Source organism: Suillus discolor (assembly GCF_016758755.1).
Source record: "Suillus discolor strain FC423 chromosome Unknown F5147scaffold_42, whole genome shotgun sequence".
Taxonomy (NCBI): Eukaryota; Fungi; Basidiomycota; class Agaricomycetes; order Boletales; family Suillaceae; genus Suillus; species Suillus discolor.
The window spans coordinates 204471-221671 of NW_024541289.1; the positions used below are offsets into that span (position 1 = coordinate 204471).

Sequence of the window (17201 nt, forward strand, 5' to 3'; positions counted from 1 at the left end):
CTAGTTCGGACATCGTCCGGATTAGTCTTATCCTTCATTCCCGAATGTCCGCCGGAATTCCCATGCATCGGACATCAGACTCCGGACTCGTCCGACAACCTCCGGACATTGTCCAACAGCCCTCGGAAGTTAGGGGCACATACTCGGGTAAGGGGCGCAGCACACGAGCTGAAGCCAAGCCCTTCGGATCCGACCCTTGAGCATGTTCTTAACAAAGAGCCACTTTGTAACGGCTCTGCTATGAGGGAGCAATCTCAGGAGGTCATGACATCTGCCCCCTCCTCTCCATCGCCCATGTTTCGGCAACCTCCACGCCCAGATCAGCGAGGTCCTGCCTTGCAAACCAACTCACAGCAGTACATGCAAGCCCTCCCTGTGCCGTCACCATATGGGCAACATCTCGAGGTGCCGCAACATCAGAGTTACCCTGATCAGCGCCATGGCCAGATCGACTATCAACAGTCTGCTCAACCCTTCCAGGCGCTTTCAGGTGTTGCCGCTTATAGCCATGCCCAGCGCAATGGTATGCATCCCAACCCCGCACCCCACACCTACAACATGCATGCACCTGCTTATCAGCAGCGCATCCAAACTTACGATGCTCGCCCACCAGCTCAGCAGCAGCAGGACATGGAAACTAACGACACTCGCACACGTGTTCCTCCGCAGCACACCGAAATGTATGATCGTGTACCTGCCCCTCAGCAAGGAGCTGCATACACAGTGGAGTACCATGATAACAGGGTGACATACCCAAGTGGAGACCAGCAGGGCATGCGCCCCATCCCTTACCTTCACCAAAACCTAGTGCCAGGTCATGATGGATGTGGCATGCATGAAGGTTGGCAGCCTCAGTATGGGTCCATGGCATATCAGGCTGCAGAGAACGTACGCACACCCCGTTCTAGTCCTAGGATGAGCCCTCTGCCTGGTCTGATGGAGTATTCCTCTTCTCCGGCCCAGTCTGAAGGTAACTAGATGTCGTCCTCTTACTTCTTGCGTGCATCTGAGTCCTCCCAGGGTCCTTTTTGTCACAGTCTGTCCATAATTGAGCCTCGTCTTCTTGCCCTTGATAGCCTGCATGTTTTTAATATTGTTTATGTCCATATGTCGCTCATTCTTGCTTTCGTTCTTACTTTTGAATGGTAGTACATGGTCGCGTTCAATGATAGACTATGCATGTACTTTTATATTCTGATGAATCACAAGTCCTACCAGTTGAACAAAATGAAGTCTTTGAGGTTCGCGCAGTGAGAACTTTGGTGGAACAAGAGGCATTTGAGGTTCAAGAACACTCAGAAAGACCCTCTGATAAATGAAAAGTCTTGCTAAATAAGATGTATGCGAAGCTCGCAAGCTACCTGACATAGCACGCTCGTTGAACGAAATGCATTTGAGGCTCACAATGTACCTGACATGAGCATCGATAACACTTGAAAAAGATTGATTCAAAGCTAATCATTTTCGAAGCTAGTAATAAACGAAGCTATTTAGAACCGTCAATTGAATTTTTTTCTCCAAAGCTCAGAGAGGGTGGCGGATGCATAGCGCACTGTGTGACATGCATGGCAGTGAGCCAAAGGCAGTGAACAGCGCTGTATGACGAGAGAGGTGAGGGGGAATGTAGGTAGCGAGAGCATTTGACAGTGCTGTATGCTCCGGAGCTCCTGCCAGAACTTCCGAGTGAACCTACTAACATGCACAGCAGCGGAGCGAGAGCATTGTATGATGAGAGGCGATGAGGAAGTACAGCACTACAAGGAGGAGTGTAAAATGTACTTAGAACCTCCAGAGCCCCTGCCTGAACCTCCGAGCAAACCTGAGTAAATTATCCTCCGAAGGGCAGGATCCTATTGTAGAAATGAGGGAGAACCCTCCGAGGGATGATAGGCTTTCAGCCTAGTTTCCCATAACAAAGAAACCAGGCTGATAGACCATGTGAACCTCTTTAAAGTGGTGCCAAGGGTGATTTCTTGTTCCACTTTACTACGGTCAGACTCATCATCGACCTCAAGTATTGAATCACCATGAATGACGACAATCAATTGGGGAACTCAAGGTCAGTTCCTCCTCTGGACATCGAGACACGCCATGAAACAAACGCTGCTGAACGCCCGGTAGGTGGTTGATATTCATGAAGTTGAGGCGCTGACTCTTGTCAATGCATCCTTTGTCTATGTCTAGGGCCGACCCCGTGGCAAAATCTGTCGGTTTCTAGGGAAGGTTACGAATGATGTGATCACGAGCCCATTCAGTGAAATAGTCCGTATCTTACGGCCAGCCCAATGTGACAATCACCCATACCATACGGGCCATCCCAGATGGGCCCATGGGCAATTGTAGCTGTAACATATGGCTGGGCCCATCATTGACAATACTCGTGAGTCTTGGCTGGGCCCATACTAGTTGAGTAGTATACCTGTGGGCCAATGGATAAATTGTAGATATGATATATGGCTGGGCCCATAGGTAATATTATAGATGTAATATACAGCTGGGCCCATGGTGCTAGTTAGCCTCTTGGCTGGCCCATATAGTGCCTCGGCCAGCCATGACACCAAAATGTTGGCCGGTCCACATGGTACCTTGGCCAGCCATGACACCAAAACATTGGCTGGTCCACATGGTACCTCGGCCAGCTATGACACCAAAACATCAACCAGTCCACATGGTACCTTGGCCAGCCACGACACCAAAACATCGGCCGGTTCATATGGTCCCTCAGCCAGCCATTGGACTGGAATGGCTGGCAATGTGCCTGCCTCTGGCAGATGGAAGCTGGTATGGCCTTGACCTAATAATAATGCTACCTATGACAATGCCCAAAGGCTCTACCCCTACTGACTAATCTATGCAAAGGCCAGTCCATATGGTACCTCGGCCAGCCATGACACCAAAATGTCGGCCGGTCCACTGTATGGTACCTCGGCCAGCCATGACACCAAAATGTCAGCCGGTCCATACAGTACCTCGCCAGCCATGACACCAAAACGTCGGCCGGTCCATACAGTACCTCGGCCAGCCATGACACTGAAACGTCGGCCGGTCCATATGGTACCTTGCCAGCCATGACACTGAAACGTCGGCTGGTCCATATGGTACCTTGCCAGCCATGACACTGAAACGTCGGCCGGTCCATATGGTACCTTGCCAGCCATGACACTAAAACATCGGCCAGTCCATATGGTACCTCTGCCAGCCATGACACTGAAATGTCAGTCGGTCCATATGGTCCCTCAGCCAGCCATGACACTAAAACATTGGCCGGTCCGTATGCTCCCTTGGCCAGCCATGACACCAAAATGCTGGCCAGTCTGTGGACACTCAGACACCACTCCCTGCTCCTCCTTCATCCATTCCTCCTCCATCTCCTGCTTCTCAGCCCTCATCCATGCCCACCTTGGATTCTATCCTCCATCCCATCCTTAACCATCTTGAGGAAGTTTCAGAGAGAGTAGATGGGTGTTTTGCTAGACTTGGTGGAGAGATTCAGTGGTTGGAGAAGGTGATTTTGACTGGAGATATTCACCATTTGCACTTTCCTTGGCAGTCTTTTCTGTTTCTTGGTGATGGACTGACTGGGGACAATTAGTATTCAAAGCCCCCATGAGATATGACACTCAACTCTCCACTGGGTGGCAATTGAGGGTGTTTACATAGCATCTTTTCCTGACACTTTCCTTAGATTATGTCCACATTTTGCTGCTTATATAATCATCTTCTACCTTCGCCTAGGACTCTACAGTCATTGCCTAGTTTCCCCAGTTTCCAGTTCTTGATGGCTCCCCATTAACTTGAGTTATTTAGTAGCATTCCCTAGTTGTAACTTTCCTAGTTGTAGCTTCTTCAGCTCACTACTTAGCTCCTGGAACTCAGCTGGGTGTCATTGGCTTGGAGTGTCTCTTTCACTCTTTTTCTAGCAAGACCCAACATTTTCCTGCTGCCCAGTAGGATCGTTGTTTTCATACTGGTTGATGTTTTGGTGTCATGGCTGGCCAAGGGAGCATATGGACCAGCCGATGTTTTGGTATCATGGCTGGCCAAGGTACCATATGGACCGGCCGACATTTTGGTGTCATGGCTGGCAAGGTACTGTATGGACTGGCCAACATTTTGGTGTCATGGCTGGCGAGGTACTGTATAGACCGGCCGACATTTTGGTGTCATGGCTAGCGAGGTACTGTATGGACCGGCCGACATTTTGGTGTCATGGCTGGCTGAGGTACCATATGGACCAGCCAACATTTTGGTGTCATGGCTGGCCGAGGCACCATAGGGACCGGCCGACATTTTAGTTCCATGGCTGACCAAGGCACCATAGGGACTGGCTGATGTTTTGGTATCATGGCTGGCCGAGGCACCATATGGACCAGCCGATGTTTTATTGTCATGGCCGAGACTTAATATGGACCGGCCGACATTTTGGTGTCATGGCTGGCCGAGGCACCATATGGACCAGCCGATGTTTTATTATCATGGCCGAGACTCAATATGGACTGGCCAAAATTTTCATTTCATGGCCAGCTCAGAGACCATATAGTAGACCAGCCGAGAGGCCAACTAGCACTATGGGCCCAGCCATATTTACATCTACAATACACTCATGGGCCCAACCATATATTACCTCTACAATATATTCATGGGCCCAGCTGCATATTACCTCTAAAATATGCCCTTGGGCCCACATGGGATGGCCCGTATGGTATGGGCAATTGTCACATTGGGCTGACCGTAAGATACGGGTATGATTCACTGCAGTATGTGTGATCACAAATATTTCTGTGAGTCGAAATTGAGTTGAAATCAATGCTGAGTATACTGAGATTAGGCTGATGTCGTATGCAAGTGCTCGAACTCGAAGGATTTGCGCAGCCGCGACCCTGTTCTCCCTAACGTCGATCATGAAGGCTCATCAATTCCCAATATTGAGGTAGGTGACATTCCAGTTTCTGCTCTCTCTGTCTAACATCTACTGGCCGCACAGGTTCAACCTGCCACCATTCAGGATGCTTCTACTGGTGTGAAACAAGGTGCCGATCCCCAGTCGGTGGACGTGGCACTTCGGGACGCCTATGGTGGTGCAAATGCACTTTTGGGACCTATCAGATCCGTAGCGTCTGCAGGCCAAAATGCACCAGCAGCTCTCGATGATATGGACAGTATGGAGGCCACATATCTTCAACCCCTCAGGATATTCGACACTGTGATCGGGGAACTCGCAGAAATATGATCTCTCTCCTCATCAGAACTGGACTAATACTGTTCAGCAGGTACATCCATATGCAAAGATGGCATTGGGTGTGCTATCTTGCGCATTGAAAGTATGTTTTTCTTTGCTCTTATTCACACTTCCTGCTCAGTTGTTCTGCTTGCAGATAATTCTTGCTCAAGTGGATCGCAATGAAGCGATACTTGACCTCTACAAGAAGTTGGGTCAAGTGTATGGCTTCATGACACAAGATGACACACTTGATCAGATTTTGTTGATGAGCACCATTTTGGGACAGATCTCTCAACAGATCCTTGAATGTGCGCATTTCATTAGGGATTATTCAGAGAAGAAGAACTTTTGTGAGTCTCTCCAACAAGTCATTTCACTTTGCAGATTCTCAATTTTATCATAGGGAAGAGACTTGGAAAGAATGTTGTCTCAGAAACAGACGATACAATACAATGGTATAATAACGTGTTGGATGCGCTTATGCAAAACTTTCGGGACCAAGTTGCTCGTGACGTAGCCATCTACATCCACCATACAGGTAAGAATTCGGACTTGCTTCTGGCTCAACATTCATTTACACTTTTACAGGTGAAATACTGGACCTCAGTGGTATGGCTTATGTGGAGGCCACAGGACTAGATACTAGGAAACGATGTCTGCCAGGGACGCACACAGATATTCTCTCCAACATCATGAGATGGATCAACAACAGTGAAGATGATGCTCCACGTGTGCTATGGCTATCTGGCCCTGCTGGAACGGGTAAATCAGCCATCGCTCACACGATCGCTAGCTCATTCATTGGGGTGGGCGGACTCGGTTCTTGTTACTGCTTCGACTGAAACATGGACAATCACCATAAAAAGGTCTTCTCCACCATCACACGCGACCTGGCTGACCGCCATCCCCAGATGAGACAAGCATTAGCGGATGCAGTCCGGAACACAAATGCGCTCAAGACTACAGCGGATGTCGTACAGCAGTGGCAGGAGCTTCTTATTGAACCGCTAGGGAAGCTTTCTGAGTCACCTGTAGGGCCTGTCATGATCGTCATTGACGCACTAGACGAAAGTGGCAAGGCAGTAGAGACACGCAGCGACCTTCTACGCATTCTTGCCGGTAAACTTCAAGATCCAACCATCACTCATGTCATGAAACTTCTGAAAAACTTCCGGATCATTGTTACTTCTCATCCACTCCATGATATAGAAGCAGCGTTTTCAGGTGCTCAACATATTTGACGGATGTCCATGGACGACATTTCATCAGCCATCGCAGAGCACGACATACATGCTTACATAATGAACCAGTTGGAAGAGTTTTTGGATTTTGGGGACACACAGTTTGCAGTGCTTGCTAAGAAAGCTGATGGCCTGTTTGAGTGGGCACATCTTGCTTGTAAATCCATCAAAGCACCCCCTCCTGGCTTATCTTCATCCGAGTCCTTCGATGCTGTGGTATCCTGCAATCCCGCTGAGCGGGAAAACTTGTTGTATGATATGTATGATTTCATTTTGACAGAGATCATGCAAATAAACCAATCTCCCCGTTCTATGTCTCTGCACAAACAGCTAACGAGATTTTGTTCTGTGATGGGACAAATCCTTGGCGCAGCTGAGCCCCTCTCTTTGGAGTCCCTGAATGTTATATGGAACTGATTTCTAGACAATAGCGAGCATTACAAAGTGCAAGTCATGGTCAAACATATGGGATCCCTCCTCAGTGGCACCATCGGCTCATCCACCCCCATCCGACCCCTTCATCCTTCTGCGATTTCCTTACAGACCGCGAATGCAGTGGAGAGTTCTTGTTAAGAACGTGCTCAAGGGTCGGATCCGAAGGGCTTGGCTTCAGCTCGTGCGCTGCGCCCCTTACCCGAGTATGTGCCCCTAACTTCCGAGGGCTGTTGGACAATGTCCGGAGGTTGTCAGATGAGTCCGGAGTCCGATGTCCGATGCACGGGAATTCCGGCAGACGTTCGGGGACGAAGGATAAGACTAATCCAGACGATGTCCGAACTAGAAAGGAAACAGCGGAGGACTACCAGAGGTAGAGGCGGAGGTGAGAAGTCTATAGGAATCGATCCTAAGACTAGCGGAGGACGACGAGAGGAGAACTCAAGTCGGACGGAGAAGGGAATGAGCAGAGTCTAAGATAATATTCAAACTGAGGAAGTACAAAGATTCTACAGGGTTTATATACTACTGAGGACTTAACGGAGAGTCAGTCTGCGCAGTCCGAAGCTATGCGAGGCTGTGGACAGAGCGTATAGAAAAGTCAAACACTAGTCTATCGGAAAATAGTAAATGAAGACGGAGATGAAGACATAGGAAAATAAAGGCGGAAATGAAACGAGGTACGGAAAATGAGTATAGTCTAACTGGAGGAGGAACATACAAAGGGATAAGGCATGGAAGATAGACGTGGGTCGGATCCGGACGTTAGAGAGAAGTCGGCCGGATCCGGAAGTCCAGAAATGATGTGTGTGATTGGTCCAGGTCCAGGTCCAGAACGCGGGATATGACAGTTCTTCATTGACGTGTCGAAAGCACATCGAGACCTTGCTTTCGCATCACTTTGAGTGATGGAATATGAACTTTCTTTCAATATTTGCGATCTAAAATCATTGTATCTCCCCAACTCCGAAGATCCCGGTCTGCGAGAACGAGTTGAAAAATGCATCCCCCCACATCTATCCTATGCCTGCCGATCCTGGCTTGTCCATGTACAAGCAATTGACTTTGATCCAGACCTTGCCAAAGAAATAAAATCCTTCTTCAACCATGAGCGACTATTCTTCTGGCTCGAGGCACTTGGCCTTATCAATGCACTCAGCGGTGTAGTCCCCGCCCTCCCGCTTATCGCCAAGTGGCTGAAGGTGAGCACATAGTCATTTATCGTCAGATAACATGCTCACTAACGCGGAATCACAATTACAGAGTCACACCGGATACGAAGAAGCCTCGTCCGCTGCAATGGACGTGCATAGATTTATCCAAATCTTTGGTGGCCTCATCTTGCACAGTACACCTCATCTCTACGTATCAGCACTGCCATTCTCTCCCCTTAACTCTGCACTATCCAAAACGTTCACTGCATGGTTTCCTAACTCTCTTCGTCTGGCATCTCGACGTGATATCAACTGGACAGCTGTCCAGATGGTGATCAGCGGACACACCGATTGGGTTAGGTCAGTCTCGTTCTCGCCAGATGGGACTCGCATTGCGACTGGATCGGATGATCGCACTGTGCGGCTGTGGGATACAACAACGGGGCAGCCAGTAGGCGAGCCCTTGCTGGGGCACACTGATTCAGTTCACTCAGTTTCATTCTTGCCAGATGGGACATGCATCGCGTCTAGCTCGGACGATCACACTGTCCAGTTGTGGGATGTGGCAACATGTCAGCCCATTGGTGAACCCTTATTGGGACATACTGGGTTGGTGAAGTCAGTCGCATTCTCACCGAACGGAACTTGCATCGTGACAGGTTCATATGATAAGACTGTTCAACTATGGGATGCAGCAACGCGGCAGCCAGTTGGTGAACCCTTACAGGGGCACACTGATAGGGTTAACTCAGTGTCGTTCTCGCGGGATGGGACTTGCATCGCTTCTGGTTCACACGATAAGACTGTCCGACTGTGGGAAGCGGCAACAGGACAGCCAGCCAGTGAGCCCTTGAAAGGGCACACTTCTTCGGTCTTATCAGTCTCATTTTCTCTGGATGGGACTCGTATCGCAACTAGTTCTGCAGATATGACTGTCCGACTGTGGGATGCTGCGACAGGGAAGCCTGTCTGTGAGCCCCTGGAGGGTCACACTGATTGGGTGAGATCAGTTTCGTTCTCGCTGGATGGAACTCGCATCGTGACAGGTTCGGATGATCAAACTGTCCGGCTGTGGGATGCAGCAACAGGGCAGCCAGTAGGTGAGCCCTTGCTGGGGCACACTTATTGGGTTATGTCAGTCTCGTTCTCTCTGGATGGGACTCGCATTGCGACTGGTTCGACAGATACCACTGTCCGACTGTGGGATGCAGCTGTAGGGCAGCCAGTTCGTCAGCTATTGCAAAGGCACGCTGCTTCCATTACCTCAGTCTTGCTATCGCTGGATGGGACCCACTTCGCGACTGGTTGGAAGGATGGCATTGTCCGGCTGTTGAATGCAGCGACAGGGCAGCCAGTTGGTGAGCCCTTACTGGGGCACACTGATTGGGTTATCTCAGTCTTGTTCTCTCCAGATGGGACTCGCATTGCAACTTGTTCTGCAGATAGGACTGTTCGGTTGTGGGATGTGGCAACAGGGAAGCCTATCTGTGAGCCCTTGGGGGGACACACTTCTTTGGTGAGGTCAGTTTCATTCTCGCTGGACGGAAGTCGCATCGTGACAGGATTGGATGATGAAACCGTCCAGCTGTGGGATGCAAGAACAGGGCAGCCAGTCGGTGAGCCCTTGAAGGGACACACTTCTTCTATCAAGTCAGTTTCGTTCTCGCCAGATGGGACTCACATCGTTTCTGGTTCGGATGATAAGACTATCTGGCTGTGGGATGCAGGAACAAAGCAGCCAATTGGTGAGCCCTTGCGGGGGCACACTTCTTCAGTCAACTCAGTCTCGTTCTCGCCGGATGGGACTCGCATCGTTTCTGGTTTGCGTGATGGGACTGTCTGGCTGTGGGATGCAGAAATGCGGCAGCCAGTTGGTGAGCCCTTGAATGGGCACACTGATTGGGTCTACTCAGTATTGTTCTCACCAGATGGGACTCGCATCGTTTCTGGTTCGCTCGATATGACTGTCCGGCTATGGGATGCAGTGACGGGGGAGCCAATTGGTCAGCCATTGACGGGGCACACTTCTTCGGTCACATCAGTCTCGTTCTCGCCGGATGGTACTCACATCATTTCTTGTTCATTCGATGGGACTGTCTGGCTCTGGTATGCAATGATTAGGAAGTCATTACAGGACCACACCGAAGAAGACCATTCACCATCCTCCCCGCATGGCAGTTGCATCCCACATCCAACAGCGGCCATCACCACACCCAACACTGTGAACGATGTCTTTATTTCCTTCTCATCCAACTCGGCACATGCACTGTGCGACACTGCTGAGCTACTGGCAGGCACTTCCCATGACGACCACACGTTTTTGCTGGGAGCCGATGGATGGGTATCAGGACCAAATAAACAGCTATTATTCTGGGTGCCACCTGGTTCTCGAGAACCATTCTATAATTCTCGGACTGCATCAGTGATACCCAGAGGTGGTGTTGAGCTTGATTTCAGTCACATGACACATGGGACACGCTGGCAGTGCTGCCGCAAGGAGTGAGTTTGCAGTGCTCTCCGTTGTTCGCAGTCAATTAATTCAGAGGCTTATTTTAGCTCTTGATTACGATGATCTCGTGATTAATTTTCGGAGATGCCTGAGACACTTCGTCGAGTACAATTGGAGTGTACATATCCTGAGAAAAGCGACACAGTAGTTTGATAGTTCTGCGGAAGGTGCCAACCACACCAGCTGTCTGCTTCATTCTCTGTCTATAATCGAATCAGAGACATATGCAACTATGTGGTCGATGAAGAAGTAGTACTATTACTAGGTCACCAAACAGCGCTGACTCGGAGTGACTAGCAACAAATTCACACGAGAGTCCTTAATTAAATCTACGACGTACGTATAGTACCGCCGCCTCCAGTTCCTCCTCTGGCTCGAAGGCATCCAAAAGTATTGTTTTCGCAGAACACTACTTTTGTGCTGTAGCAGCGACAACGTTTTCAACGCGAATCGGTAGCGCATCCGGACCTTCGAGGACCATTGGTCACGGAAAATGTTCCTCTGGGGAAAGAGCTCTTGAACTTCAAGTATAGCGAGGCGCACAAGAAGGGATTGCAACTGAGGCTATCGTTGCAAGTATCGCGGATGATGTCTACAACTTTATATGAACTAAGACGTGCCGACCGAGGAAATACCGAAAAGACAGTGTTCAAGATACGCTCAAGGAGTCTGAAGACCATGATGACACCGCCGCAACATCTTCAAGTTCGCTACAAAGATATTTGAGGAAGATAACGTCCCAGAAGCAGCTGCGAAGGCGAAAGCCATTTTACGACACGACGTGCAGAGCTCGCCGTCGCCGCCTAGTTAGACGCTATTGTGCAACCTAATCCGCAGAGCAGAAGCGGTCCTTGTTTGGAGGCCCATCGACAGCCACCCTTGCCTTCTATCCTCTGACGTGACGACACCGGTCTTGCAATGATTCATGGAGTCGACAACAATACTTTTGCATGTTATTGTTCATGTTTCACTTCGAGCCCTCGTTCGACCATGGGCATCCTGTACCTCCAAAGTCTTTCCGGATAGCCGTTACTGAACCTACTCTGTGTCCCCTGCCTCGGTCGTATCTGAATTTGCTGTATCCCAGCCCGTGCTCAACTAGCTCACACGAGTTGGCACCATGGGTTCCTTTCCTCCAACAATGCTGCATTCGAATCAGCGGGGGACATTCTTGGGGCTAAGGCTGTCAAAGGTGGCCTCACTGATGAGTGGCACGTATCGAGAGGACGAGAAGCTGCAGCTAAGAGATGAAGTTCGACGGATATGGACAGGTGTAGTATACCACGTTCTGGAGCTCGAGCCCGAGGCGGTAAAATAAATTCCCGATGAGAGGGTATTATGGCGTGAGTGTGCTATCCAACCAATGTCATTGTAACGTCCATTGTTATGGCTTGTAACGAGGACTCACTTAGTATTCTCTAGCAGACTATATTGAATGAAGAAAGTCGTTTTATCTTGATTGGACTGATATTTAAGCGAGGGAACATTGCCAGTTGACGCGTATTGATAGCACGCGTCTTGTATCTTTTCTTCATCGGTGTCGACTGTCTCACAATAGCTAGAACCAGTTCCGACACGATCAATGCCCGATTTATGGCCCACTGGCAGGTGTCGCAGGCAAAACAATTGATGTAACTGACTTCAACAGGGGCAGCTTTATAATCAACGCTTGACAAGGGTGGACGGCAGTCGGACTGGTTGACGCGGTCGGTAGGAATCAGAAGCCCATGGCAGCTCGAATGGCATCTCACAAACATATTCAGCACAAGAACGAACACGCTGCAAACTCACTTTTGGATAATTTTTGAAAGGTGGGGGACCGCTCGAATTCGATAATGATTCCCTTGTATCCAACATACCTTGCGCTATGATGAGGAGATGAATGGGCATGAAAACAACGACATTACCTGGAGCCAAAAGGTGCGTAGCTTTACTGATATATCTGTACAGTTCGTATTTCAAAGTGATTCCATGATTGGGACGAAAGCACAGCGCCCAAGTCACAATCTGTGACTGCCTGCATGCGCATCACCCGTTCTCTCGGTTTATTTCGCCCGGGAAAAGGTAGGGTTGCTGGAAAGATCCAGTAGGACCAGTATCCATGGGTAACTTTCCATTATAAATCTTTCTACCCTTCTTTGAACTCGTCATCGATAGCAAGTGAGTGACTCTCCTTCTTTCTCCCCTCCCCTGCTGATCTGGTCTTCGCAAGTGGTCTCCACTGGAATGAAGCCCGCTCCCTTGGGCAGTGCATACAGGACGCAACATCAGGGTAACGAATCGGCTACCGGTGATGGCCATCGCACCATACCACGACCGACGCCTACGGAATTTCGTAAGCTGGTATCTGGTCCCCAAGAAAACATCATCCGTGCAATGGACGTAAGTCAGCCGATCTTCGAGGACTTCAAGGTAAATAATGATTGCGCATTATCGTGCATCGCTGATCTTCGATAACAGAAAATTCTGCGCGATCAAGCCGTAATGATGCTTGATTGTGAGAGGTTTCTCCACGAGCAAGTCCCAGACATCTGGGCCATATATTTAGACTGGGTAAGCTATTTTTTTTACCAGCAAGTTATATGGACTATATAACACCTCCTCAGGCTCGCGAGGAATTGGCATCATTCCTTTCCAAGTACACCGATGCATGGCCAGTCGAGCTCTATATCGAACATTACTTATCCAAGAAAACCTATGCCAAGCGTCACACCTTCAGAGCCAAGATGACGAGGTTAAGGCCCGCCCAAAAAACTGTTCGTGTTAAGAGTTCTGCCTCAGAGGTAAAGTACCTATATCCATACTGCTAATGAATAACGCTGCTTATCCTTTTGCGTGATAGCGTGGTGCGAGCTTGCCACCTGCTCCCGGTGGTCCACCTCCACCTTATGAAGATCACGACTTTGTACAACCTCATGCGGCGAATAACGATGACATCACTGTCGAGAACTTTCTCAAGGCTGTTAACCCTGACCTTAGCCACTTCCTCCCCGCGTTTGAGGAATTAGGGATCAGCAGCGAAGCGGACCTGGTTGTTGTGAGGTCGTGGGCTCCTGGTGTGAGAAAGGATTTTTTCGAGAGAGAATTGATGGGGAAGATGAGCGCTCTCCAGATCCAGGCTTTGAATATCAAGCTTGGGGAGATGAATTAGCGACCGTCCCAAAGTTATGATCTTTTAGTCTTAAGCTTCACACTTTTTCGTTCAAATCGAGCTCTATTTGCATTTTGTGGGCGACTCGATTTTGCCAATCGGCAGCATTCTCTCCTTTACGATGTTGAGAATCAATAGATTATTTAATCTCGGAAAGGCGTGGTGGGTCATGGCGAGAGATCGTAGTGTTACTGCTCACACATCACCGACACTGGGAGTCTCACAACAGGAGATGTTTATACAGATGCTGTTTAAAATGCCGCTATGATCAATAATCATCGATATATACAGAATATTGGTAGAATTATTATCGCGGTCATCCACATTGTATTCGTAACTTGTCGGACATGGCAGAATTGTCCATTTTAGAACAAGACCTTCTCCATACTGTTCTTTTCAGATATAACTGATCTGGGCGCCTTTGGTTTTGGGCTAATCGACAAATGAGAATCATGGCGTCACACAGAAATTCCTGTAAACCTACCGTCGACCCACACTACGGCAAGAACATCGTTGTGCTGACAGCATGATAACCGCTATCCAAGCCAAAAGCACCGCCGCTAGTACCATCCACAAGCCATTGCCAAAGCTTACAGCGAAGTCGCATCCAGGGAAAAGGGAGTTGACATTGTTTTTGACGCCGACAACCAGAGCAACGTTTGCAGCAAAAACAGCAGTCGAAACAACTGCTGCTATTGTGGCGACTATGAGTCCGATTGTTGTGATTAAGTGTGAGCGAAGTAAAAGAGACAACACCAAGGCGACGGTCGAAAGTGCTGCATTGACGAGATGCAGCACAAGTATAGTCAGGAGGGTCGTGTTTGCAACATTTGCGAGCTTGGAGGAGAAGCCAACGAGAGACAAAATGCTTGTAGGAACGGTGTATCCCAACTGTAGGCCATAGCATGCTTCTTGTGCTTTGACGCCGTTAAGGATACTGAAATGTGACAGATGAGGAAACATTGGCGAAATTCGGTCAAAGTAAACGTTCTACCTCAATGCACAGACACCCCATACTCCAAATTGCAGTTCTGTGATTGCAGTCGAGACGGGATCAACAGAATTTATTGCTGAAATTTTGATGATCATGATTGGCTTGATAATTGGTAAAGATAACCCGACCAAGAGAAAGAGGGATGCAGCGAGAAATAATATGAAGCAGGCCAGACGGACAGTGTGCTGCTGCAGTAGCCGTAGAAGTTTTTGAGACTTGGCTGCATGGCCCGCGCAACCACTGTAGGACGCCCTCCATGCTTGATGTTACCAGCAACTGGGTTGGGAAGGATGGATGCAACGCATTGCTATGTAGTGCTTTGCGTGGCTTTGGAGCTGCAGGCGAGACAGCCTGGAAATATACATAGCTTGATCAATTGATACTCGCAAGGTCTCGCATACTGTAGGAGTTCGTGAGAGTCCAATTTCAAAGCCCACTCGCAGCGCTCTGAAAACACAGGAGAACCATTGTCGGTGACGAATAGAATATCATGTCTGATAAAGTGAGTTGCTGGGTCGACAAGCACGGCAGTTGAAACTTGAAGCTTGAAGTACTTGGTACAGCAGCAGTCGGATATGATAGTACTGGACTGAACCAATTCAGTGTGTAGTATTACTACCGCCGGCCATTCCCACATAAATAAATAATGTGATCACACCATGTACCAGTGACCTGCCTCTAGTGCAAGTTTTTAGCGTATAGCGTAAGTAGAACAGCTGTACTTCCAAACTCATTATGTATTCCATTCGTATTCACGTCATTTACTTGCGAGAGAAAAACAGATGGCGCGAACTCAACCGACGCGCGCGCGCCCACCCGATGGAGATCACGTGACTTCTCGCAGACCCGAGCCGTCAATTTCTCCACAAAAATGTTAAACATGTTCACTGTGGTGTTATAAACTACCAACTAGGATGCCACTTCTTAGTTCTTCCAGAATCTCCATGATCAGAACTCGTTCGAACAGGGTAGAGGTCTCCTTGAGTGCTTGCGTGATGAATCTCTCTCTCCCGGTAGATGACATCTGGAAGAAATGGTGCACATGCTCGTCAGTGGACAAGCCAGCCTCGGTGAGTATCGCATGGAAACGGTGCAAGCCTGGCATTGAAGCCAGGAGGGTTGACAACAGAGCCAGACATGACGTGGTGTCTGAGGCACCACCGTTTTGAACCATGTTCACTTGATTATCCTTAGGCTGAGTGGCCTGATAATCAGAACAAACAAGGTCATGCTATCACATGTATGTTAGCGTTCTCGGAGCATAATTGTCAGTGGAATAGGAAGGAACCTGTACATCTTCGGGCTGAGTATCCCGATCGTCAGAGAAAATGGCGAATGATATGTGATGCGGACGGTCATGCTATATCGTGTGTGTTAGGCGGACTCCGAACATAATTGTCAGTGGAATAGCGAAGAACCTGTATATCCTCAGGCTGAGTATTGTGGTTGCCAGAGAAAACGGTGAGTGACACTTGACTCGGACATTCATCCTATATCATGTGTGTTAGCCGGACTCGGAGTATGATTATCAGCGAAATAGGAGACCTGTACATCTTCAGGCTGAGTAGCCGGGTCGATAGAGTCAACGTTTGATTGTCTCTGATGGTCGGGCTGGAAGAGTTAGATAATTGCCAGTGGAGTAGGGAGAAGTCAGAACCTGTGTAACTTGTAGCTCGGAGTCTAGTCGCTGGGCGTAAATCAGAACAATTTGGTAGTTAAACCATGTAGTTTTTGAATTACCTGGAGATTTCTCATAATTCTTGGGCGACGGTACATCATGCCGAGGAACACTTCCACTGCCCACGCGTCTTCATAGCGCATCAAGTGCGACAGCTCTGCATCAAGTAGGACCTACATGTTATGTTTCAGCCTCAGACACCCCAAGTAGTTGCACTCTGCCTAAATATCTTACCTCTCTCTTGAAGAAATCTAATTTTGACTGAGGTTGCTCCAGATACGGTATCGAAAAATCGATGTGACGAAGAGCTAATTCTCTAATCATTCTCTTCGAGGAGCAATCAGGCTGTAATACATATCTTCAGGTTTTAATGGACGCTTACTTGTGTCTTGCAGCACACCTGGGGGTTCATTTTCAACCCTGCATGGAGATAGCGTACAGGAAGCCGAGGGTGGCACAAGCTGTCTATGGAGGCTTGCGAAGGCCGCCTTACCAATACAGGGGGTCCTTGACGTTGGGATAAGGCTACCAACACGTAGACACTATTAATCATGGTCCGGTAAATTGCAGTAGATAGAACCCACACTTTCTGGAGCCGCGAGACCTAGTGTGACGAGCCATGACAGGTGGTGGGTCGGTCTGTAGTACTGAAGTACGATTTGCTCAGCAATTTATATCCATGTGCATCCTCTTTATCTGCGTTGATCAATATGTCATTTGAGGAGACCAAAACAGGTCAAATACCAAGGTGTTTTCCCCGATAAGTCCTCAAGGCTCGTGGCTAACATGATGTACAGCAATTCAAGCGCGTGTCTAGA

The 17201-nt window shown here is 48.8% G+C and overlaps 5 protein-coding genes across 5 annotated transcripts; 3 read left to right on the forward strand and 2 right to left on the reverse strand.

Annotated features, from left to right (window-relative positions):
• Positions 1 to 294: 294 nt before the first annotated feature.
• Positions 295 to 1319, forward strand: F5147DRAFT_654558 (uncharacterized protein; the record flags this gene model as incomplete). The annotated part of the gene is made up of 2 exons (XM_041433877.1): positions 295 to 970; positions 1210 to 1319. The coding sequence occupies 2 exons, from the start codon at positions 295 to 297 to the stop codon at positions 1317 to 1319; spliced, it is 786 nt and encodes a 261-aa protein (XP_041290751.1).
• A 708-nt stretch (positions 1320 to 2027) lies between these two features.
• On the forward strand, positions 2028 to 6879 carry F5147DRAFT_808287 (uncharacterized protein; the record flags this gene model as incomplete). The annotated part of the gene is made up of 11 exons (XM_041443395.1): positions 2028 to 2117; positions 2185 to 2262; positions 3314 to 3505; positions 4847 to 4930; positions 4985 to 5203; positions 5271 to 5321; positions 5376 to 5571; positions 5625 to 5759; positions 5810 to 6027; positions 6088 to 6445; positions 6500 to 6879. The coding sequence occupies 11 exons, from the start codon at positions 2028 to 2030 to the stop codon at positions 6877 to 6879; spliced, it is 2001 nt and encodes a 666-aa protein (XP_041290752.1).
• A 5827-nt stretch (positions 6880 to 12706) lies between these two features.
• F5147DRAFT_838405 (uncharacterized protein) lies at positions 12707 to 13754 on the forward strand. The gene is made up of 5 exons (XM_041444151.1): positions 12707 to 12720; positions 12773 to 12972; positions 13021 to 13113; positions 13167 to 13343; positions 13403 to 13754. Coding segments are annotated over exons 1-5 (780 nt in total). The 5' UTR covers positions 12707 to 12719; the 3' UTR covers positions 13712 to 13754.
• A 203-nt stretch (positions 13755 to 13957) lies between these two features.
• F5147DRAFT_704854 (uncharacterized protein) lies at positions 13958 to 15295 on the reverse strand. Its single transcript, XM_041437916.1, has 4 exons — positions 14955 to 15295; positions 14706 to 14920; positions 14196 to 14648; positions 13958 to 14143 (listed from the first exon to the last, which is right to left on the reverse strand). Exons 1-4 carry the CDS (start codon positions 14961 to 14963, stop codon positions 14077 to 14079), a joined length of 744 nt encoding a protein of 247 aa, XP_041290754.1. The 5' UTR covers positions 14964 to 15295; the 3' UTR covers positions 13958 to 14076.
• Positions 15296 to 15540: 245 nt separating this feature from the next.
• F5147DRAFT_271264 (uncharacterized protein) lies at positions 15541 to 17170 on the reverse strand. The gene is made up of 10 exons (XM_041428962.1): positions 17128 to 17170; positions 16968 to 17079; positions 16766 to 16908; positions 16618 to 16710; positions 16446 to 16556; positions 16363 to 16392; positions 16251 to 16316; positions 16124 to 16195; positions 15994 to 16065; positions 15541 to 15936 (listed from the first exon to the last, which is right to left on the reverse strand). The coding sequence occupies exons 2-10, from the start codon at positions 17002 to 17004 to the stop codon at positions 15601 to 15603; spliced, it is 960 nt and encodes a 319-aa protein (XP_041290755.1). The 5' UTR covers positions 17005 to 17079; positions 17128 to 17170; the 3' UTR covers positions 15541 to 15600.
• Positions 17171 to 17201: the final 31 nt, after the last annotated feature.